At 52.4% G+C, this 22933-nt stretch overlaps 2 protein-coding genes and 1 non-coding gene across 6 annotated transcripts; 2 read left to right on the top strand and 1 right to left on the bottom strand.

The window, feature by feature from the left end:
• Nucleotides 1-925: 925 nt before the first annotated feature.
• On the bottom strand, nt 926-12235 carry LOC143827842 (sodium/nucleoside cotransporter 2-like). 2 transcript variants are annotated; one of them, XM_077317816.1, is made up of 17 exons: nt 12194-12235; nt 11038-11120; nt 10681-10769; nt 9608-9797; nt 8358-8499; nt 7889-8002; nt 7151-7228; nt 6818-6898; nt 6526-6606; nt 6204-6329; nt 5828-5958; nt 4879-5047; nt 4284-4481; nt 3987-4068; nt 3439-3537; nt 3078-3192; nt 926-1165 (listed from the first exon to the last, which is right to left on the bottom strand). In XM_077317816.1, exons 1-17 carry the CDS (start codon nt 12221-12223, stop codon nt 1042-1044), a joined length of 1932 nt encoding a protein of 643 aa, XP_077173931.1. In that variant the 5' UTR covers nt 12224-12235; the 3' UTR covers nt 926-1041. The 2 variants fall into 2 exon arrangements, with proteins under 2 accessions (XP_077173931.1, XP_077173932.1); XM_077317817.1 differs by lacking the exon at nt 12194-12235 and adding an exon at nt 12001-12123.
• A 490-nt stretch (nt 12236-12725) lies between these two features.
• On the top strand, nt 12726-12797 carry TRNAH-GUG (transfer RNA histidin (anticodon GUG)). Its single transcript has one exon. It is a non-coding gene; the product is annotated as a tRNA-His (tRNA).
• A 1191-nt stretch (nt 12798-13988) lies between these two features.
• SHF (Src homology 2 domain containing F) lies at nt 13989-20930 on the top strand. Of its 3 annotated transcripts, none has more exons than XR_013227417.1 (7): nt 13989-14276; nt 15200-15314; nt 15970-16194; nt 16881-17087; nt 18008-18137; nt 18363-18544; nt 19473-19670. XR_013227417.1 is itself a non-coding variant. In XM_077317820.1 (7 exons), exons 1-7 carry the CDS (start codon nt 14004-14006, stop codon nt 19678-19680), a joined length of 1275 nt encoding a protein of 424 aa, XP_077173935.1. In that variant the 5' UTR covers nt 13989-14003; the 3' UTR covers nt 19681-20930. The 3 variants fall into 3 exon arrangements, 2 of the variants coding, with proteins under 2 accessions (XP_077173935.1, XP_077173933.1); XM_077317820.1 differs by having other exon boundaries at nt 15973-16194; nt 18425-18544; nt 19473-20930; XM_077317818.1 differs by having other exon boundaries at nt 18425-18544; nt 19473-20930.
• Nucleotides 20931-22933: the final 2003 nt, after the last annotated feature.

Below are 22933 nucleotides of genomic sequence, written 5' to 3'. Positions count from 1 at the left end.
TAGGAAAAGGTCCCCATGCTAAAGTCCCTGCGGAGAGCTTTACGCCCATTCTCGGTAGCCGCTGTTAGCGCCACAATCTCGGGAGGGGACGGTCACTGATTATCAATTCACAGATTCCTTGGTCATGCGGGAATGGTGCAATCCTGTTATCATGTTGGGCGTGTTTCTTGCGAAACCGCAGGAACGGAGGATAAAAAGCCCCCAGGGGAAGTTGCGGAGAATAAGCTTACGACTGTTTTGGAGGTCGTGGTTGCTGGCAGGTGAGCCCCATCTGCGACAGCATTTACCTGCCCTTGGTCTTTTTCTTGCTGAATTCCCCCCCTTCCCCCCCCCCCCAAGCCAGACTCTGAAAGAGGGCCAAACGCTTGAAACGGAAAGCCCAAATCCCAGCGTTGGTTTTGAGGCATGCACCCTTTCCTCCTTCAGTGGCCCACTTTAATATTCTCCAGAATCTTCCGTGTCATAGTCCCTTAATGGGCTGGAAAACACTTGGAGAAGGCAGGATTTGGGGAGGGACCTCAGCAGCGTCTCATCCCGGAGAGTCCCCCTTCCAAAGCAGCCATCTCTGCGGTCTGGAGGTCAGCTGTGACGCTGGGTGATCGCTAGACCTCACCTGGCAACCCCACTTGATAAGCCCCATACAAACCCTGGCAAGGAACTGAGCTTTAGGCTCCGGTGCTGGGCTTCCATGGCCATTGGACCCCATCGGGTTAACAGCTTAGCCGATGAGCTGCAGATGCTGACCAGCTTAGATTTCTCTTAGAACACCCCACCAGGTTGAGCGCAGTCCAGATGCATGCTGGGAGTTTGCCGTACCCTCAGGGGGCCTTCAGGAAAGGGCTCCTGTTCTCCCCCTCCTTGCTCGGCCGTCTGCAGGTGACATTTCGCCCCTCCTCGCCAAGAACAACCACTGGCCTTGTGTGCACAGTCTTATTTTATTTTCAGTTTTCAGAATAGAAACAATCTCAAAGGTGCTTTGCGGTGGGGCCGCTGCCAAGGTGCCTTCTTGCGCCCTCCCAGCCTGCCCCGGGGCCACTGTGGCTAGCCACAGACCGGGGCCTTGTAGTGATGGCAGCATTGCCGGAAGTACGTTGTTGTGAGTCTGGCATCCTGCTCCTTCCAAGGGCTGGAGAAAGAAAAGGTGCCGTCGCTTTTGGTGGAAGTGCTGTGAAAGAGAAAGAATTTGAGAAAGGCGGCCGTGGCAGAGCCCCTGCTTCCCCCCAACTTGGCCTGACTCCTGGGAGCTGCTCATTTCTGCACCAGAGACACTTGCTAGCTGCTCCAAGGACCTATCAGTTTCCGCAATGGGTGAGGTTGCCAGCTCTGGGTTGGGAGATTCCTGGAGGTTTTGAGAATGGAGCCTGGGGTTCTTGGAGGGAGGCTCAAAGTGGTACGAGGCCTCAGAGTCCCCCTTCCAAAGCACCTGTATTGTCAATCTCTCGTCTGGAGACCAGCTATAATTCTGGGAGAGCTCCAGCCATTCCCTGGAGGTTGGCAACCCTCCTAGCCCTGGCATGCCTCCAAGGCAGGCCTGTTTTAGATTCTGAGAGAGGCGTGGGGAGGGAAGGGTGAAGCAAGCCCCCTCTGTTCAGGGCCCTGATCTTTACAGGGGCTGGGCATGGCTGGGAATTAAATCCCCAGGGGTGAACTCCATGTATAGTTAGCAGTGGGGACTTTGTAATTTATTTTATTTTATTATATTTATATACTGCCCTCCCTGGGGGCTCAGGTAACATGTGAACTGGCCCAGATGGGGAACTGCCCCGGCCATTATGTGTAACTGAGCTCGCTGGATCAGTCTCCTGGGCCTCTTACAACACGTATCAGGTTTCCTGCATGGATGTACTTCTGGGGACCACATCAGTCAGTCATCTTCTGAGCATCCATCCAGTATTATCATAAAATGTATCCTGACCAGGCTCCGAAACTAGGATTAGTCTAGATCGGGAGTGTCCAAAACTGTGGCTCTCCAGCTGTCCATGGACTACAGTTCCCATGAGCCCCAGCAGTGGAAATCCTTATTCTTTCCAGGATTGCCACCTGCTGACTTTCGGCGGTGTCTCTGTGTCCTTTCCTGCCACCTCCTCAGTTGTTTTTGAACCTTTCCGATACTCATCTCAGAGCAAATTATGCAAGGTTAGAAACACTCGTTGGTCTCTCTCTTGTTTTCCGGACAGCTGTGTCATGCTAAACGCAAAAGTGGAACCTTGCCAGAAATAAAATGGGAAGGAACTCCTATGACGGAGACCCACAGAATTTCATTAAAGAGGAAACCAACACTTAAGGGGGGGACCCTGGCTAAGTGGTAGGGCCTTTGCTTGGGGTGCAGAAGGTGCCATGTTCAATCCCTGGTATCTCTTGTTAAAAAGAACCAGGCTGCAGATGATGGGAAAGCCTAAGACCCTGAGTGGATAGGGCCTGAGTCAGTTTAAGGCAAGCTTCATGAGTTCAAATATTACCCAGGAATCTGTGCCTAGGACATTCATTATACAGTGCCTGGCAAATCGCACAGACCCTTTGGGGAAATACAGCTGTCGGCTGCACGTTCTTGTGGGATCCTTTTGTTTTTAAAGGACTCTGGACAAATGCATTTAAGGAGGAACGAGTGCCATCTGCTGGTCATGAACATCGTTGCAGGAAAACATGCAGGGATCAGGTGCGGAAAAACCTGGTTGCACATCTGGCCTGAGCCAAGTTCCTTCTCATATTTTACACCAGCAGGAATGTAAGACGGAGGCTCTCTCACTTCTGGTGCCTCTTTATCTATTTGTTTATATCACTCTTCTCTCTTCCACCGTGGCGTGATGGTTAAAGAGCGGCAGCCTCTAAATAGGAGAAGCCAGTTCGATTCCCCACTCATCCTCCACGTGTAGCAAGCTGGGTGACCTCAGGCCAGTCCCAGTTCTCTCAGAACTCTCTCAAGCTTATCCAGCCCCCCTTCAGCCTTCTACCTCTGGCACCTTCAGCATTGTCCGTGTTGGGCTTGGAGGGAAGATGCAGAGGTTTGCACCTGCGAAGCAAGTGCCTCTGTGGGGCTCCCTCAGCCTAAGGGGAGGCGTGAGGCTCGTGCGGCTCACCTGGAAAACAGGTCTTTGCAGCAGATGTAGATGTCGTAGCTGGTGGAGCTGAGGTTGGCTGTCCTGAAGAAGTCTGGGCAATTGATCCCGTCTCCCCGGGGCATGTACAGGATCCCTGTGAGGGGTTGGGGGGAAGGGGTCTTGTGATGGCTGGGAGGTTCAGAAGGAGGGCAGAGCTGGGGGTCACCTATCCAGTGGGCTGGCTTTCCCTCCTCGTTCCAACAGGATTATTCAGAGGGCCATCCAAGAAGACAGCTTTGCCTGCTTCTCCATGCCTCTCTCTATTGTGTCAGTTTTAAGATTCCCCAGTCCCTCCCCCACACCTCTGGGGATGCCCCCGACCCAAACCGCTGGGTCCTACCTGCAATGCACGCGTTGATGAGAGAGACGAAAACCCCGGTGAACAAAGACGACACGACGATTCTAGAAAAGTCACTTTTGCGCGGCGGTGCCAGGGACGCTTACCCAAAAATTTCACAAGAAGAAGAAGAGTTGTTTTTTATACCCCGCTTTTGACTGCCCCGAGGAAACTCAAAGCGGCTTCCAATTGCTCTTCCCCCAATAGACACCCTGTGTGATAGGCGAGGCGGAGAAAGCTCTGAGAGAACTGCCCTTTAAGAACAAGGATCAGGGCTGTGATGAGTCCAAGGTCCCCCAGCTGCCGGCATGGGGAGGAGCAGGGAGCCAGAGTTCGGGGCATTTTCTGGGTACGTGCCCGTTAGGCCAAAGTCCCAGTAGCCTGCAGTGCTCAAGCTGGGAACAGCAAGGCAACTGTGGGCAGCTCCTGAAAGAAGGGGTGTCATGACGGGCCTTGGAGTTCTTACATTTGGGGCCCAGCCGAAGTCCTGGCTTTGGGCTCTTCCCCTGAGTGCCTCCCTCCTGTAATGAACAGCACGGCTGTGGACTCACTTAAGGCTCCCAGCATGATCCCAGTAGAACCCAGATTGGCAAATCCACAGAGGGCAAACGTCGAGATGGTTTCAGCTCTCACCTAGGTTAGAGAGAGAGAGAGAGAGAGAGAGAGCAGAGGATCGGCGCCATGGCAACATCATTCGCTCTATGCTCCTCATTAACTCATATGGGCTCTGTGCCCGTGCTGAACACTAGTCCCCCAGTCACGGGCACTGCCAGACCATAGCATCGAGGGATGGGGCATCCCCCCCCCCCAAAAAAAACAACAACAACATTCCTGCATCAGTGTCTCACCGATATCCACTGCTTCTTTGCTCTTCCCCACTCGGGCAGGCCATCCAGCCGCCGCTTCCTGTAAGTCGACAGGTGCTGGTAGGCCACAAACTCGTTCAGGAAGAGCTTGATCCCAATCAGCTCGGCGACAATGGGCGCGTCCTCCCAGCTGGCCCCCAGCAAGAACGCCAGGGGCACCAGCATGTAGGAGCAGATCATCTGGAAGGCAGGGAGAAGGCCTGGGACTAGACTGCGGGGCTCACCAACCGGATGCTATCTGCTCAGACCGTGGCCACTTGTATATAAGCACTCCTTCCTGAATTTTGGGACTCGCCTCCAAAGAAAGATGCCCTCAGCTTGGGCTGCAAGACTTCACCTTCAGGCATTGGACAGCGTGAGCAGCCAATCAATTCCCAGGATAAGCTAACCTATCCAGAAACGTATCCAGAAACCAATCAAGGAATCAAAAACCAGGCAGAGGAGAGTTGGCAAAGGAGAAGACTGCAGTTGGAGAAGATTTAATTTCTTTGAATGAGACTGGTTGGCAGTCATTTGCCATATTTCCCTCCCCAGTATGGGAGCCAAGGCCCCCGTCTGCCTTGGGGAAAGGACGTACCTCGAAAGAGAGTCCTGGCACGTTGACCATGTGCCCCAGCCAGGCCAGCGTGGCATTGATGAAAGCCAGGATCGCCAGGAAAGCGATGAGGTTGGCTGCAATGTTGGCGACCAGCCCCACGGAAATCGCGGCCCCGTTGCTGGCCGCTTCTAGAATGTTCTGCTCCTCCCTGGCGAGGAGAAAAGAAAGGTAGACGGTGGACCCTGGAGACAAAGACCTTGGAGACAAAGACCTTGGAGACAAAGAGGCACTCACACAGCTCCTCTTTCCAGTAACAGGCTAGGAGTGCTTTTGTGGCCTTCCTACGGGGTCAAGACGGAAATGAGTGGGCTCTTCGATCCTTGTTCTCCATGCTAGCTGGCCAGCTTCTCAGGGCCTTCAAGAGGGGATTTCTGACTGTTGTTTCTGGCTGGCCATATTTTACAGAGGCCGGCTGGCTCTGCTGGCGCCAGAAGGAAACTCTGGGGCTTCTTCTACTGCAAATGCTCGAGTTATTAAAAAATGACACCTGGGGTTTGGCCACTGCATGACGCAGAGTGTTGGCCTGGATGGGCCTGAGCCAACATTGGCTTGAGCCAACAGGGCTTCTATTATGTTCTTATATGAAAAAAGGTCCATCAGTGACTCTTAGCCCCATGGTATAGATGGGACACTCTGCCTGGAGCAGTGAGGCTCTGTCTTCCGGGTGCTTGGGGGGCAGCAGTGGGAGGGCTCCTGGAGTTCTGGACCTGCTGGTGGACCTCCTGGTGGCCCCTGGGTTTTAGCCACTGTGTGACACAGAGTGTTGGCCTGGATGGGCCACTGGCCTGATCCAACAGGGATTCTTATGTTCTGGACCCATGGGCCTTGACTGCTTCCCCACCTCAGGGTATGCTGACACTGGCCTTGACCTCTACACTCCTCCTCACTCCCCTCAATACCCCCCATACCCCGTCCCGTCTGTGCTCACCCAGAGACAATTTTCACACTCTCCATGTTCTGGAACTTGGACTCTTCCACTTCCGGGTAGACGAGTTTCGCCATGGCCAGAGCGCAGGGGGCGGCCATCACGGAGGCGGCCATCAAGGACGAGGCGTCAATCTGCGGCAGGATGCAGGCCCAAGTGAGCAGGAAGCAAAGGTGGCCTGCCTTTATTTCCTTCTGCGGGGCGGGGCTTTGAGATGGTCTCTCCCGACTGGGCAGGGAAGAGGGATGCTGCCTTGAAGCCGAGCTGCACTCCGCAGAGACAAGGAGGGGTTGAGGAGGACGGGCAGAAGCCAAGCGAGGAGGCGGGGCAGCGTCGAAAGTCATCGAGGTGACTCGAGGAGGAGGACACGGTCACCCACCCCAAATGCAATGTAGGCTCCCATCACACTGCCAGCGATGGTGGCGAAGCCGCCGGTCATCACGGCGTGGATTTCGGAGTTCGTCAGTTCCATCAAGTAGGGATGAATGAGCACCAGGGCCTCCGTCTGCGGGGCAGAAAAAGGCAGTCAGATCCCAGGAGATTGGGCGGCCTCTGCTTGCGAGTTTGCCGGAGCAGCCCCTGGAAGCAACGGCCATGGAGTCCTGGGAGCCAAAGCCCTAGAGCGGCACAGAAGACGCCGTCATCTGTCCGTACCTGGAGCAGGAGGGTAACCCAGGGGAGAATTTGGGAGAAAGGCTTACCATTCCCAAAAAGATGTTCCCTGCCACGCTCAGTGACTCCACAGTGCTGGTGTTCATGGACAATTGCAGCAGCCAGGAGACCTGCGGGAGGAGAAGTCATGGGCCAGCAGAACATTGAAACCTCTCCGCGACCCAGTAGGAAAGTCCTGGAATGACTCTCACCCTGCCCCTGGCTCAGTTGCCACCTCAACCCCTTTCCCTGGGGGTGTTTGAACCAGCCGGCCTGCCAGAGCTCTCAGGACGGCTGGACACTACCTCTTTCAGCACCTGCAGACTCGTGCCTAACAGTTACCTTAAAAATCACCCACTGGATGACTCCCAGGTAGTAGAGGATCGACGTCACGGAGCTGAAGAAGACAAGGATGGGCAAAGCCTGCAGACGGGAAAGGCCATGCGTGGGTAAGCCCCATGCCAACAGGACACTTATGACAGTTGGGCAGGAAGCAGGGCATAGAGGGGCAGAAAGGGCAGATAGCTGCTGGGGGCCATAAACCAGCCTATTTTCAATACTCCGGTAGACAATGGCCAGCTCCTGACTATGTAATCTGGCCCCTCTGACCCATTTCAAAGTGATCCCTGGGGAAGGGCCAAGGGCAGCTTCTCCTCAACGGTTTTTGGAACTGACCAGAAAGGCGAAGGATTCTTGGATCAATCTCGTCCCAAAGACGAAGCCGGAACCGGCCCGGGTGTAATTGAGGAATATCTGGAACAGAAAAGTTGGTGGTGAATGGACTTGAAAGGGCCTCGGACAGATATACCCCAACTGGGGCTGTACAAAATCAGAGGCGAATGACCCATGGGGATGTATTTAATGGCAAAGGATCTATTCCAGAGGAGAAATGCAAAGAGCCTCGGATGATGGGTACCTTTTGTGGAAATCCATGGTCACCCCTTTAAAAAGCCCCGCTTGACACCCCTGCAGTTGTAAAGGCCGGATGCCCCCTACTATTGCATTCTCCTAGCCATGGCCTTGTCCCTTAGGTTTGTCCGCTGTATAGATGAGGCAACCGAGAGGCCTTTACTTGGAACCCACAATGTGGCAAGAGGCAAAGAGATGGGAAGTCAGGCCTCAAAAGGGTAGAGTTCCCTCAGGGTCAAAAGGAACTGTGGTGCTGGAGATCTGGAACGGCAGCTCCAGATGTGCAATGTGACCCTGGAAAGCAACTCAAGATCTCCAGATGCCCATGGACTTCAGTTACCAGGAGCCCCTGCCAGGAGTAACCCTTATGCCATGCTTCCCTGTCTTTATCACTTGCAAAACACCTCCCACTTAGGCAAGCTGAGTCTCAGGCCAAACCCATCCCTCTGAAATACCCCTCCCTCCAAGGGCAGAGGTGGTTGACAGGTCATGATGCCCCCGTACCGTGATCTGTTCGCCCAGCCACTGGAAAGCCTGAAATCCAGGCTCGGTCCGGATGATGAAAAGTCCAAGGAGAAACTGCAGGCTGAGCCCCCAGAACACGGTTCTCCAGGACACCTGCGATCCAGCACATGCACAAGGGGAAAGGAAACTCTGAACAAAAGCAGCGAGACCAGGGTTCCCCAATGTGGCGCCCAGGGGTGCCATGGTGCCTGCTGGCACTGTTAAGTCTTTTTAGAAAGTATCTTTGATGTACAAACTTATGTAAAGTATCCTCCCCCCTCCATTTTGCTGCAAAATGACTGCTAGAGCTGTTCTGACGGAGCAGTGATATCAGGGCTCTCTCAGCTCCCCTCCCTCACAAGGTGTCTGTTGTGGGGAGAGGAAAGGGAAGGCGACTGTAAGCCGCTTTGAGACTCCTGTGGGTATTGAAAAGTGGGGTATAAAGACCAGCTCTTCTTCTTCTACTTACAGCGGCGTGGTGTTTGGAAAAGAGGAAGAGCAGCAGCACCAGCACGCAGAAGCCCGCCAGCGACACCAGCTGCTCTTTCCTTCGAGACACGTCTAAAACCAGGAACGAGATGAGGCCGGCTAAAATGAGCAGGTAAAGCACCCTATGGAAAGAGAGAAAGCATATTGGGAGACTGGGATGTACGTGGCTATGGAGTTGTCATCATCAAGAGAACTCCTAGAGCCAAAGGGTGATTGCGGCAAGATGCTCAGGTTGCTAGGTCCAAGTTGGGGAACTCCTGGAGACTCTGTGTGTGTGTGTGTGTGTGTGTGTGTGTGTGTGTGTGTGAAGCCAGGGAAGGCCAGGGACCTCAGAGGGGTGCAATGCCATTGAATCCACCTTCCAAAGTATCACTTTTCTCCAGGGGGTCTGATCTCTGCTCTCCAGAGGTGAGTTGTAATTCTGGGGGAATCCCCAGGTCCCACCTGGAGGCTGGCCTCCCTACAAGATGCTCAGGCCTCTGTTAGCCCAGACGGTTTCCTACAGCTTTGCGTCCGGAACGCCACCGTCACGGAAATGGCTTTGAAAGGTTTTGCAAAGAGGAATTCCTTCTGGAAGGACCTAGAAGCAAAACTCGCGGCCTGCAAACTGAGGCTTGCAATACTTTCAGGCCCATCTTTAACCTTCAGGCAGCAGCAAAACTGCATCCGGTGTTGGCAGGATAACTTTCTTCTGCAATTGGTGTAGTCTGAATGATGCCAAAGACTGGAGCATTGCTGGCTATGTGCAAAAAGGGTGCAGTGGCAGTCCTGCGGGGCAAACTGTGGTCGGAGTGAGTGACTCAGCATGCCTGGCCATTGGGGGGCACTGCATCACTCTAAGCATGTCTCCCTTAATGGGATGCTTCTCTTTGCCTTCACCTGAGAGCTGCCCTCTGACCCCTCTCTCTCTTTGTCCTCCCTCTCTCTACATGGCCTTCCTTGGAGACATATATCTCTGCAGGTCTCTCTTGTAGAGACAATGTCCTCAGTCGCATACCCGCAAAGCCGGCCATTTGTGACAGGGAACGTTTTCTTTAGATTCAGTTTCTCTCGCCCTTTTCGACTGCAACCTGAATGCGAACCGGATCTACCTGAATCAATGTGTTTACCTTTTTTTCCGCAATATCCTTCTTGGGAGATTTATTTTAACACACACAGTATCACACTTCTGCGACTGGGCAGACCTCTGCTCTGTTAACCAAAGATCCCAGTAGCTGGGTTCTGACTTACCATTTCAACCTGGGCCAGATGTTCTGGAAGCATCTCCCAACGGGGCTCAGCGCCTGGACGATCTGCGCCCCCCAAAGTTTCTGCACCAGGTTATAGGTCACGAGGAGGACCGCCAGGCTTGTCAGAATGACCAAAGCCAGGGCCCGGTGGAAGTCCAGCCAACAGGCTGCGATGAAGAAGGTCAGGTAAGCTAGAGAGAGGAGACACCAGACCATGAACAGAGCCTGCAATTGCTCCCAGTTGCCCATCAAACAGGCTCTTCCCAGGCTCTAACACTACGGCTGAATTCTGTATGCCCCAACTTCTGTGGCACAGCCTTGCAAGTAAGTCATAGCGATGTAAGAGAAGACACGTCAGATTAGGCTAATGGTCCATCCCGTCCAGCACTCTGGGCCCCACAGTGGCCCCAAACTCAGGAGGACCACAAGAAGGGCCAGAATTCCAGAAGCCCTCCCTCTGTAGCCACCTAAGCTCCACAAACTCAGAGCCTCACTGTCCGTCTATATGGTGTGGCTAAGAACCACTGATTCTCTAATGCCACTGCCACTTCCTGCATAAGAAAAGTCCACAAAAGCGACTGGCCCACGTGCATATTAGAGGGACTTTTTTTTAGAAAGACCCTCAGAAAGCTTTTATAGCCTTAAAAGCAATGTTATAGATCCTGAGAGATTTGGTTAATCTAGCAGAGTTTTGCCCAGTCGTAGTAGCGTGAAACGAGTGCATTAAAATAAATCTCCCAAGAAGAATATTGCAAAAAAAGAAAAAAGAAAAAGAAAAGAAAGCTTGCATTTATTCCAGTCGATCCAGTTCGCATTCCGGTTGCATTCGAAAGGAGAGAGGGAATTGTAATCTAAAGAGTACTGTCTCTTTCACAAATGGCCAGCTTGTCCGGCATCGTGCGCATGGGAACAAGAGCAAGTTGTAGCTACAGCAGAAGCCTATAGAGACATATGTCTTCAGAGAAGGCCATGAAGAGGGTCAAGAATGAGCCAAAATTGTGTCCCTCTCCCCCATCTTGGGAGCACTGCTGTTCCCGAGCACGTTTCAGAACAATTCTAGGTGGAGCATCTCACCTGCACCAAGAAGCCCCCAGAAGAACATACGCAGGACCGCAGAGTGAGCCTTGCAAAAGTCATGCGCCATAGAAAGGGGGCGGCAGAGCCTGAGAGGGAATCATATAAAAACAGTCAAAGGACACGTGGATCTGGAGGGCCACTTTGGGCCTCTCAGGGAGATCTGGGACCCACTAAGGAGGGGATGGCCTTCCTCTTCAAGGAAAGGGGTGGGTGGGTTTGGGGACCTGTGTCCCCCTTCCCAAGCAGCCATTTTCTCCAAGAGAACTGATCTTTGTAGGTGGGAGACCAGTTATATTTCTAAGAGATCTCCAGGCTCCCCCTGGAGGCTGGCAGCCCCAGGATAACTTGCCCTACCTGGTCACGAATGCATTGCCTTCTGGACTGCTTTCTTCTTCAGTCACAGGTTGGTCAGCACTCTCAAGATTAATCTCTGTATCCTGTCAAAATGCAGTTATAGCAAAGATCACGGACTGAAGCAATGCAGTCCTCTCAGAGGACTGTACCACTCCCGCTTTTCATGCGGCTCTCGCATGAAATCTGTATCAAGATGTGCCACTTCAAAGCCGTGCTTATTTGCCAGCCTACGGAAGCCACTAGAAATGCTTCTGTGTGGCTTCCACGCCACGGGGCAGCTACTTTACTGCCATCCCGGGTTTTCAAAGAGGCATGTTTTGTTGGAGGGCCTGAGCGGGACGCAGCCAAAGGCCACCCAAACCCTCTTTCCCCATTCTGCCACAAAGCTGATTGGCTGAACTGGCTTGGGAGATTCACTAACTTAGGTCAGTTTCTACCTTGCAGGGTTGTTGTACGGGTAAAACCAGTGCTGCGGACCACAGGCAACACTCCTAGCTGTGTAGTTTTGTATGAAGGCCATGACATCATGGCCATTAGGTAAACTAACCTGTCCGCCTGAGACACTAATTTTCTCAATGCAGGGAAGTGTAACTTTAGCTTAGCCTTGGCAGATCTCAGCAGCTAAGCAGGGTTGGCTCTGGCTAGTATTTGGAAGGGAGACCACCCAGGAAATAATTCACGTTTTTTTCCTAAATAGCATAGTCATACACAGGGGCAGGCAATGGCCAACCACCCCCGAATGTCTCTTTCCTTGAAAATCCTCTGGGATTTAGTATATTTCTCCTCCCCACCCAGTAAAACCTTTGCAGAAGTTATGCTCTGGGGGAAAGCTGCAATATCCCCAGATTCTGCTTAATGTACAAACTAGCCCTGCAGTGTAGTCCCTGGCAGGACTGTACCACCTCCAGGAAGGAATGCTCAATTTGGCATTTTGTCTAGAGGGCGCAGACAACCAGGCCCCACCTCCATCGTTTCGGGAACCGAGGACAGCAGGACAGATTGGGCATGCGTCGCTATCTCGCGCTCTCCCCCTCCTCTGAGCCCCGCCCCTTCACCTTAACGGCCCCGCCTCGCGCGCGCGTGGCAGTTTAAGGGGGAGAAGCTGTTGTAACAGAAGAGGGGGGATATTTCATACGCATGCGCACTCATCACCGACTCGAAGTTTATATCCTGTTTCCGGCATCATCTGATGTCCTCAATGGAACTTCCGGTGTAAACTAATAAGAAAAGGATGTGTGCGAGGGGAGTGAACGATAGAGTTCTCAAGGGATAGAGCGGCAGCGCTTTTCTCTCAATTTTAGAGGGTTTTCGTTTTTTGCTGGAAATTTATCCTGTCCTTCGTTCTGGTCTCGGTCCAACTTTATGTGGGCAGTTTTTATGTTTTGGCATGTTGCGGCTCGCATCACTTTTTAAATCCTCCCCCCTTTGTTTCGAACCGAACGCGCTAAAGTGAAGGTTTGCGCGTGCGCGACGGTTCCACATATGTCTGTGAAACGGGGGATGGTCGTAGAGCGCAAGCGCGTTTGGTCAGTAATCGCGACGGAGCGCATACGTATAGAAGGTGGCATTGCAAAGGGTGGGACAAAGAGACGAGGCGACCAATCATTGTTTAAATCACCCTGACGTCACATACTGCTCATCTTGATAGGAGAGCCTGCCAGCTGTTTTTCTCAGATCCTCGGTAGCACGCCGTGATCGTATAGTGGTTAGTACTCTGCGTTGTGGCCGCAGCAACCTCGGTTCGAATCCGAGTCACGGCAGGAGTGGATCTAATTTTTTTTTTTTAATTTAGCTGAAAAGGGATTATTGTTTTCACCAAGGCCTTTGTCCAGTACCGCGGTCAGCTACAGGCTTCATTCAGAGAAGCATTATTAGTTAAGAAGGGAAATCAGCGGCAGCCATCCCAGTATTTTACCCAAGGTGCAAATAGAGCCATGTTTTCTAAACCACGATTTTAATTCTAAATAAGAACAGGAATGACTATTTTGCACATCTGTGCTGGAAACCTTATTGCGCTGTTTATTTGGATGCTGCAGCCCTGTGGATTTCATTGCCTTGTGCTCCATTATCTATGACTGATATAAAGGAAACTATTTTGAATTTCAGAAATTAATAGATTATCCCCAGAGGCCTGATGTGTGTGTGTGTACCCTCATGCTCCTCTTTGTTTTTACCAAAGGTCACAGCTTGCCTCTATCATCTACTCTGTCTGTCCGTCCCTCTCTCTCATCTATTCATCTATTTATTTATAGCATTTCTGCGGTTCCAGATAATTTTCTCTTTCTACTATGCTTTTGCCCTACTCTCATCGGGCCTCCTGTCCCATATTTTAGTTATACAATGCCAGCTAGGGCTCAATGTGGGGAAAGCCTGCAACCTGCAGCAGGCACACACATCTGCAATGGGGCTATTTCTGCAACGAAACAAACAAACAAACAAAAAAACCGTTTTGTAAACTGCCCCAAGCCTGCTTGCGGAGAAGGGTGCTCTATAAACAATAGTAATAATAATACAAAAATAAATAAAGGCACGCTGGGACATTGCGGGGATGGCCAAACTGTGGCGCTCCAGATGTTCACGGGCTAGAATTCCCACGAGCCCCTGCCAGCATCTCCAGGGCACGCTGCCGGCACGGGCGCATGGGAATTGTAGTCCATAGACACCTAGAGCGCTACGGCTTGGCACTTCTCCATTGGGGAGAAATGCTTAATCACTGAATTGTAAACCGCTATTTATTCCTTCCATCACTTGTAGCCCGCTGTTCTCCCTCTCTCACTACGGGAGAGGCGCGGACACTTTGAGATCGGACCGTGCGAGGATGGCCCTGCGGGTAGTGAAAGCGGGGTATAAAACCCAACTTTCCTTCTCTTTCGCACGTGCGCGGGAGAGGCGTGCGCGCCGCCGCCGCCGCCGGGGGAGAAGCGGCCGGGAGCCCGGGGGTGGGAGGCTGGGTGGCGGGCGGGGCGATGGGCGGGCGCAGGGAGAGCCGGGCGGCCGGGAGGCGTGCGGCCATGGCCCGCTGGCTCCGCGACCGCCTGCTCCTCCGGGGCGGGAAGCCGCCGCCGCCGCAGCCCGACTACGCGCCGCCGCCCGAGCAGCCCGACCTGGTGGCCGCCTACCGGCTGCAGCGGGAGCGCGACTTCGAGGACCCCTACGCCGCCCCCGGCGCCCCCTCCAGCCCCGGCCGCCGCAGCAGCAGCCGCCGCCTCGTCCGCCCCGGCCAGCGCCCGCAGGACCAGGTCGGCAGCGCCCCGTTTTCCCTCCCTCCATCCCCGCGCAGACAATGGGGCTCGGCAGGGGAGGGGCTGCGCGGCGCTACTCGCGAGTAAGCGCCCTTGGCCGCGCTTGCCTTTCCCGGCTGGCCTTTGGGTCCCGGGGAAACGCGCGCCACTGGTGCTTTTGCGCAGCACATGTTGGGGAAGGCACTTTCAGTGTTTCTTTGCAGCTGGGGTTTTCTGTGCGGAACAGGAAAACCTGCTTCGGGAGTGCATTGAAAGCGCCTGATCTCACATGTGCGGAGTGGGTCTGGTGGGTTTCCCTGTGCGGATCAAGACAGCCTGCTTCTGACAGGCATTGGGAGCGGCTCATCCGGCCTGTGCGGAATGAGAGCGAGCAATACAGTATTGCACCTTTTTGCTGGTTTGCTTTTTGAGCCGCTCAGCGGCGCGTTGCGGGGTTCACAACAACCTTGCAGGGTAGGCGGGTGGAAGGGGCTTTCCTGGGTTGTGTGTTTGGAGAAAGGGCGTTGCTCCCAAGGGAATTTGTGCCTTTGAACTGGGAGCTTTGCTATAGGTAGACAAAGGTTGATCACCTAGAACCAAGTTTGAATCTGGTAGCATCCTTAAGATCAACTGAGTGTTATCCTCAATGAAAGGGGATGCTTATGTCTGAGTAATCACGCCTAATTAAGTACTGGTCTGAGCTAATTACTACTACCACCTTTGAATAAAATAATAATCAGTAGCATTTTTTTGGCATGGTCAAAAATAGCTTTCTGTAGGAGACTCTGTTAACAACAACTTTGTAAGGTAGAGAAGTTCAGTGCTCTAGATGTGGGGAGAACACCCAGGACCTGGATCGCCCCGCTCTGAGAGATGGGGAAGCAGATTTCTGACCCAGAGTCCTCCTTTCCCAACTGTTCGGGTCATTTTCTTGCTTTCAGACGGTAGCTCTGGAGGACTATGCGGATCCCTTTGATACTGAAACAGCCGGGGAGCCGGACAAGGTGAAGAACGAAGGCTACATGGAACCGTACGAAGCGCAGAAGATACTGGCCGGTAAAGTGCCCCTTTTCCGCTTTGAGGCTGCCAGAATAAGGGCTGGTCGGAACTTAAGTTTCCGAAGTACGGAACAGGCAGCAGGGATGTAGCCTTTCTCCGTCCCATGATTTAACGTGGAGGGAAGGCAACTAGTGAATCCGCTTTTGATGGAATAAGATCTAGGTGGCTCCTTTAATGCACATACCCCGAGGTATATCTGTCTGTGGGAGTTGGGGGACTGGGAGAATTGAAGGAAGGAAGGAAGGAAGGAAGGAAGATTAAGTTCTCTGATGTGGTTGGGTCGCTCTGAAGTTGCATGCTTATAGTGACATCCTAAGCAGAATTCAATGCACACAGAAGGGTGTCACTTCCCTTGGAAGGCCCAGTCTCATCAGATCCTGGAAGCTAAGCAGGGTCAGCCCCGGTTAGGACTTGGATGGGAGACCCCCTGCGAAGTTGCTTTGCATAGGCAGGCCATGGCAAACTGCCTCTGTTCATCGCTAAAATGTGGATCCAAGTCAGAATCTGGGTCCCCGTTATTGTTGCCCGGTTTGGGGCCAGCCCACAAGAGGGTCTCTGGTTCAAGCACCGCTGTGAGACGTTGGCTCAGAATTTGTTCCTGACTGAAAGACGGAAGGGATGTAACGGGCCCCCTTTCCTTTTTGGCTCCCAGAAGTTCAGAAGAGAGATCCCGACGACAGCTCAGTGGCCGCCCAGCCCTTGCACTTATATGACACGCCATACGAAGTGTGCGAGAGGGAGGCGCAAGCAGAGAGCGAGCACCTGCCCGGCATCCCGTTTCGCTATTCTTGGCTGCCAGAGGATGACGAACGCCCACCCGAGGAATATGACCAGCCCTGGGAGTGGAAAAAGGACCGGATCTCCAGAGTTTTTGCCGGTACGTCCAACTGATGTAACACTTCCCTGCCTCTTTTCTCTTGATCGCGAGGACTCAAAGAGGGTTAGGTCATTTTAAACGGGAAAAAGCCTTAATTTAAAAATCTGTTTTCTTTCCATGCCATGAGTCACCCCAGATAAGCGGGAATTGAATCCTGCTTGTTCCATCCGACTTACTGCAAATCAGTTAACTCGTGGCCTTTGCTTGCCGAGAATGCCCCGTTCTCTTGGCCGGAGGACAGAGCACCATCTGTGTGCGACGGCCCTTGTTCCCCTGCTCAGAGCATTGCGGTGCTCAACAAGTTTACTATCAGCTAGGCAAGCCTCCTCCCTTCAATATGTTGGCAGAGTTGAAATATGCCAGGGGGAGGGGGCACACTGGCTGCTTAAAGAATAAAAAAGCTTTATTGAGAATACAAGCAACTTTGTGAAGAGAGAGGAGAGAGGTAGCTCTAACAGTCTAACTGACTAACGTCTTCAAGAGGAAGTGTGCTCAAAGGAGCAGGACGTCTCCCACTGAGCCAATCGGGTCACAGGAGGCGAGTATTTGAAAAACGCCAGGAAATGTTCTTCAGCATCTGAATATGCTACATCAACATCTTCATAAGTTGTCGAATTATGCACCCCGCAGATCGGGCGTATTCCAACACAGTGTTTTTTCTTTCCTCTCCTAAACGGCTCGCCCAGTCGAGATCGAAGGGATCAAGGAGCTTCCGTGGCCACCCCCCGTCGGGCAGCTCGACAGCATGATGAACCACTTGGACGAAGAAGGACCCCCCGATCTTCAGAGTGTCGGCACCAGGTGCCCGCCAGCAGAGAGCCCGCCAAGCCTCCGGAATACCAGCACCGATTACCCGGACTCCGTGGCTGGGCCCACTCCCTTGGACATCAGCAGTGGGTATTTCTGGAATCTGGGCTGAGAGGCTTCCAGCATTCTTAGATGTAATACAGCCGGAAGGAAGAAAAAATAATTAGCAGACGGATACCAAAAAAAGGAAAGGGGTTACATCTAATCTATTTTAAAAAATCACATTATTCAAAAATTACTATACGCTGCAGGGTATATAAAATAAAGCACAAAATTTCTCTCCAGCATCCCCCTCCTCATAATCTTTACTTCCGCTATTCTAATTTCTGAAGGTTATAACTAGCCTGTTTTACCCCAATATTATTTATTTCCATAATTACTAAATATTCCATATTACACATCTCATCACCTCTTCGTGTCAACAGCATGTTCTTATATGCTTATATTGCTTCTATCCCTACTCTGCATTATAAAAGAATCCGAATCCTAGAGTTGGAAGGGACCTCCAGGGTCTAGTCCAACCCCCTGCAGAATGCAGGAATTCACAACTACCTACCCACCCACAGTGACTCCGATCTCATGCCCAAGTCACCCCTCCAACAAAAATCTCCAGAATCCAGCCTGGCCTGGAGGAAATTCACCTGCCATTCCACAGTGGCGATTCGCAGCTTCAATACTAATAACAGTGGGTGTGTTTCAGCCCTTTCACATTCAGACTGCTCCTGGTACATTGCCTTGAACTCTTTGTGTTCCATTTGAAATTAAGAGTTTCCCCCCCTATTTTTTTGTCATAAGCGTGCACTCTCTGACCCTTCCTGATCCTTTCTTCTAGTCATCTTACAGCAAGCTTCCATGTTCCTTACCTTTCTTTCCCAGTCTGTTGTCTTGTTATTCTGCCTGACCATCACTTGCCCCACGTCCGCCATCACTTGCCTCACGCCTGTCATCGCTTGTCCCACATCACTTGCCTTTCCGTTAACGTGTGGCTGTACATTTCCACCCCAAGGCAAAGGCGTGGTAAAGAGTCAATCGTCGTCTGGCACGGAGAAGAGGAACAGCTTGTGCTGGCTGAGCGTGGAGCCTGGGTTGACTTTCGGTGAGCGGGTCAACCCCACTTTGCCGCTGGAGAGCCAGGCGTGAGTATCCTACCCTTGACGCTATTCACGGCTGGCTTTTCGGCTTTTCCGTGGGGACCACCACACTTGTGGTTGTTGGCAGAGGCCAGAGACTCCTCGGGACGTCAGTGGTCAGATGCATTTGACCAGAGCCCCTAGGCCTCAGCCGCGCAGGCCTCTGGCTCTTTATTTATTTTCATATCTTTTCTTTTTTTTTTGTATTGGATTTGTATCCTGCTTCTCCAGCCGGAGGCTCCCGAAGCGGCCTTGCAGAGGCCTGACTGAACGCTTGCCTCCCCCCTCAACAGGTGGTATCATGGGACCCTGAGCCGGGTGGATGCAGAGGGGCTGCTACGGTTGTGCCGGGAAGCCAGTTACCTGGTTCGGAACAGCGAGAGCATCCACAACGCCTTCTCCCTCTCCCTCAAGTGAGTGAGGGGACTGCCGGGGGCAGGCTGGTCTCGGCTGATGGGCAGTGGTTGGGGGATATCATGGGGACCTGAGGCCTTTTGGGACTGTGAATTGGGCTCTTGCTTTGCCCCTTTGCTCTGGGTTGCTTCCCTGACCTGGGGAGCTCAGGCAAGCCCGATCCCGACAGATTGCAGAAGCTAAGCAAGGCCGGTGCTGGCTGGTATTTGGATGGGAGAAGTCCATGGATTGGGGTGGTAGTTCCTCCAAGGAACACCAGGGGTCATGAGACAGAGGCAGGCAATGGCAGATATATCTATTTAGCTCATTTATATCCAAGTGTAATTCCTTGTATACGTGTTCAAGTTGTGACTGGATGGTCCAAAATAGCCTAACCTTGTCAGTTCTCAGAAGCTAAGCCGGGTCAAGCCTGCTTAGTGCTTGGATGGGAGACCAACAGCGGAGTCTGGTCGCTACACAGAGGCAGGCGATGGGCAACCACTTAAGAAAATCACTTGCCTTGAAAACCCTACAGGATTGCCATGTAGTTCCTGATCTCTTCAAATATTCTCCTTTGGTTTCCGATAAAGAAAGCTTTGACTCTCGAGAGCTTGTGCCCCGAAAATCTTGTCTGTCGCTAAGGTGCTACTGGACTGGAATGTCGCTCCTGTTCAGACCAGTGTACCTGCAATACTCATCCAGCACTCTAATCACTAACCTGTGCTGGGGTCTTATAGGTGATGTTGCCTTTCAAAGTCCCTTTTCTGCATTCTAGAGCTTGAGAGATGGGTGGAATATTTGGAGAGACCCTAAGCGATGGATGGAATATTTAGGGTGGTGGATGGAATGTTTGGGGTGGTGGATGGAATGTTTGGAGAGGGAATGTTCTGAAAAAAACTAAAGGAGGAGCTGCTTGCTGAACCGTTTCCCCTCCGTACCTTGGCCTAGGAGCAGCCAGGGCTTCCTGCACATGAAACTCTTGCCAACAGAAGACAAGAAGTTCATCCTGGGCCAGCACAGCCCCCCCTTTGACAACGTCCCTGAGATCATCCACCACTACGCCAGCCACAAGCTGCCCATCCAGGGGGCAGAGCACATGACCTTGCTCTACCCAGTCGTCACACGATCTTCCAGCTGTCTCGCTGCAGAGCAGTGATGTCCGGAGGCAGACGCATCAGGGCTCTCAGGTAGCGTTTGAGCACTGGGCAAGAACGGAAGATTTGGGGCTCACTGAACCGATTTGCTGGCACAAACTTGACATCGTCAGCAGCCAAAACAGCTGGGAGAAAAAAATGTCGGATCCTTCTGTCCTTTGCTATGACTGTGCGGGAGGAGCTGTACTTTGCATGTCATACCCAATTTTGGGAGCCAGTTAATTCTGTGGCATGCGAGGGGCAAAGGTCCCCATGAGGCAGGAGGGGACCAGTTTCCTGATTGGAAGGGCTGGAATTCCAGGATTGGGTGGCATCTCCATAGGTCACGGAGTGCAACCCTTTCCCTTTTCCCAAATTCTCCATCGGAGCAGGTATTCATTCTGAATTGGTTCACCCATGCCTGTTCACGTGTTGATTGTAGCATCGGCGGGTGCCTCGCATGTATGGATGAGGCCTTGCGGGTTGACCTGGGAGGCCATTTAAAGTCAGGGTTAGCCCAAGACTCCATAGTGGAGATAGCTCACACGATTGGCTGGAAGGCATCCGTCCACAAGAGGAACCCACAGCAAACACCGTGGGAGCAAACCGGCTCTTGGTCTTCTTTTGGTTGCACCTCTTGCTCTGGAAATCATCCAGCTACATTTATACGGTTGCTTCCCTCGTGGTTTCTCATTCTCAGCGACTCCAGATCTGGTGTCCTGCATAGTGCAGGGGGTTGGACTAGATGACCCATGAGGTACCTTCCAACTCTATTATTCTATGATTGGAGAATCCCATAAGTGTCCTCAGCAATCTGCAGGATTTCCATCCAGGGTGAAATCTTGGGCGGGGGGGGGGGGTGAGAACTGGTTTTATTGCTTCACAACGACAGCCAAGAAAATGAAATATGTCGGGACTTCATTGCACGTGGCAGTTCTGGGCAGGTATTCCCCCAGAACGCGAGCAACCCACATAGTGCAACATGATCCTGACTCCTCCACCTGCCGACGTTTGGGGAACTCCAGAGAGGGACCAAGGGGGGTTCTGTCGGCTCACCCTCCCGGCAGCGATTCAACGGAGACATAAATAAGATTAGGATTTAGGGAGCGATAGAATGACGACCCAAAGGGAATTGTTTTGCATGTATTCGTGTTTCCCTTGTTATGAATTTACCCAAGCCTCCTTGGGTATTACTCAGCTGGTCTTTTTGTGTCTGACTTTTTCCAAGAAATAATAATAAACCAATATATATATATATTATATAAATACATAATACTTGGATGTAGTAGTCTTCGCCGTTATGAGAAATAAGAGAGGAATTGGTTTTTACATCTTGTGTTTCACTGAGCGACTTAACAATCACCTTCCCTTCTTTTCACTGCAACCCACACCCGGTGAGGCGGGTGAGGCTGAGAGAGCTCTGACAGAGCATCTCTGTGAGAACAGCTCTAACAGCACTGTGGCAAGCCCAAGGTCACACATTTGGCTGCATGTGGAGGAGGAACTGGTTGGCCACTGTGAGACAGGAGGCTGGACTAGATGGACCTTCACTGGTCTGATGCAGCAGGGCTCTTCTGATGTTCCTATGAAGGCCTCGGCCTCTCTGCTGTTGTTGGCCCTCCAGAGGAACTGGCTGGCCACCGTGTGAGCCAGATGCCGGACCAGGTGGGCCGCTGGTCTGATCCAGGAGGACTGTTCTTATGTTATGAAGGCCTCAGCCTCTATGCCCAATTGTTGGCCCTCCAGAGGACCTGGTTGGCCACTGTGTGAGACAAGAAGCTGGAGGTAGTGGGAAAGACCTTGATCTGGGATCCTGGCTCAGTGGCAGAGCCTCTGCTTGGCATGCAGAAGGTGCCAGGTTCAATCTCTGGCATCTCCAGTAAAATGGACAAGGCAGGAGAGGATGGGGAAGGCCTTGATCTGGGACCCTGGCTCAGGGGCAGAGCCTGTGCTTGGCAGGCAGAAGGTCCCAGGTTCAATCCCCAGCATCTCCAGTTAAAGGACCAGGAGTGGGTGATGGGAAAGACCCACTACCTGGAACCCTGGAGAACTACAGCCAGTCTGAGTAGACAATCCTGACTTTGACGGACCTGGGGTCTGATCCAGTATAGGGCGGCTTTGTGTGTGTATTCAAAATCACACCTCTATACCTCTGAACATTTTTTTAAAAAATGCAAAATGCTGTGGGCAGCCTGTCTTGTTTGACTGGGAGTGGTAAGTGGCCGAAGTGAGGCTGTCAGTTCTAAATGGCAGACTTTGGGCAACAACTGGGCAGCTTTTTAGATGACGACATCTTTACCCACATTTCGAACCCAGGCGCCCCGGTCCTCAACGATCAAAGCCTTTCTCAGCAAGAAGATGGCTCAGAACCCCGTGACGAGGCATCCTTCTGCTTGGCCCGGACGCGGCTTCTCCCAACAGCTTGGGAAAGCATTCTTGGAGCTGAAATCCTGCCAGCGGATGGGGTTGTGTGTGTGTGTGTGTGTGTGCTTTTCTCGGGGAGATTCCTGTTCATCCATCCCCTTTCCAGGCAGGCAGCCAGGGCCTGTCACGACTAAGCGGTTCACCCGCTGCTATGTGGGGGATGGAGAGAAGGCGCTGAGATTTTGGAAGCCTGTCACCAATTTGTACATTTTTTAAGGGAACATTTCAAAAATGAATCTGTTCTTTTTGGTGCATGGACTGGCAGCGGATTCCTTTTCCTTGATCGGGGAAGGAGCGTGAATGTTGGATCTCAGGCAGATCTTGGCTTCCAGAGATTGCTACAGGATACCTGATCGCTGACAGGCTCAGGCCGAGGGTTTTCCTTTCCTGGTCTGAATAGCTGGGAGATGAGCAAGAAGGGAGACCAGATTCTTCACCCTTTAGGGGAGGCAAAAGGCTCAGGAAATGCTCAGTCTGATCTTGCAGGCATAATCGGCCCTCAAGATGGGGGTGGAGCCTAGGGAGAGGGGCTGGGGAAGGACTAGCGGGGTGTAGGGATGCTTGCTCTAGGTTGGTAAATTTCTGGAGATCTGTGCATGGATGGGGTGGAGGGCTCAGCCGGGCGTACCGCCATAGCATCCTCGATCAGTAATTTGCAATTCCGGGAGATTTTCCGGGAGGTTGGCAAATGTATAGTTCTGGAGAAAAATGCCCGCTTTGGAGAATGGACTCTATGGTATTGTGCCCTCCCTTTCCCAGGATCCGCCCCTAAATCGCTAAGAATTTAGTAACTGATCTTCAGCGCCCTCTCCCGGGGAGTTGGCAAGCCGAAGGGGCGGATGTGAGAACGTT

The sequence above is a fragment of the Paroedura picta genome, chromosome 18, assembly GCF_049243985.1.
Source record: "Paroedura picta isolate Pp20150507F chromosome 18, Ppicta_v3.0, whole genome shotgun sequence".
In the NCBI taxonomy this organism is placed as follows: domain Eukaryota; kingdom Metazoa; phylum Chordata; class Lepidosauria; order Squamata; family Gekkonidae; genus Paroedura; species Paroedura picta.
The sequence above is the reverse complement of the archived record's forward strand: the minus strand, read 5'-3'. Positions and strand labels throughout refer to the sequence as shown.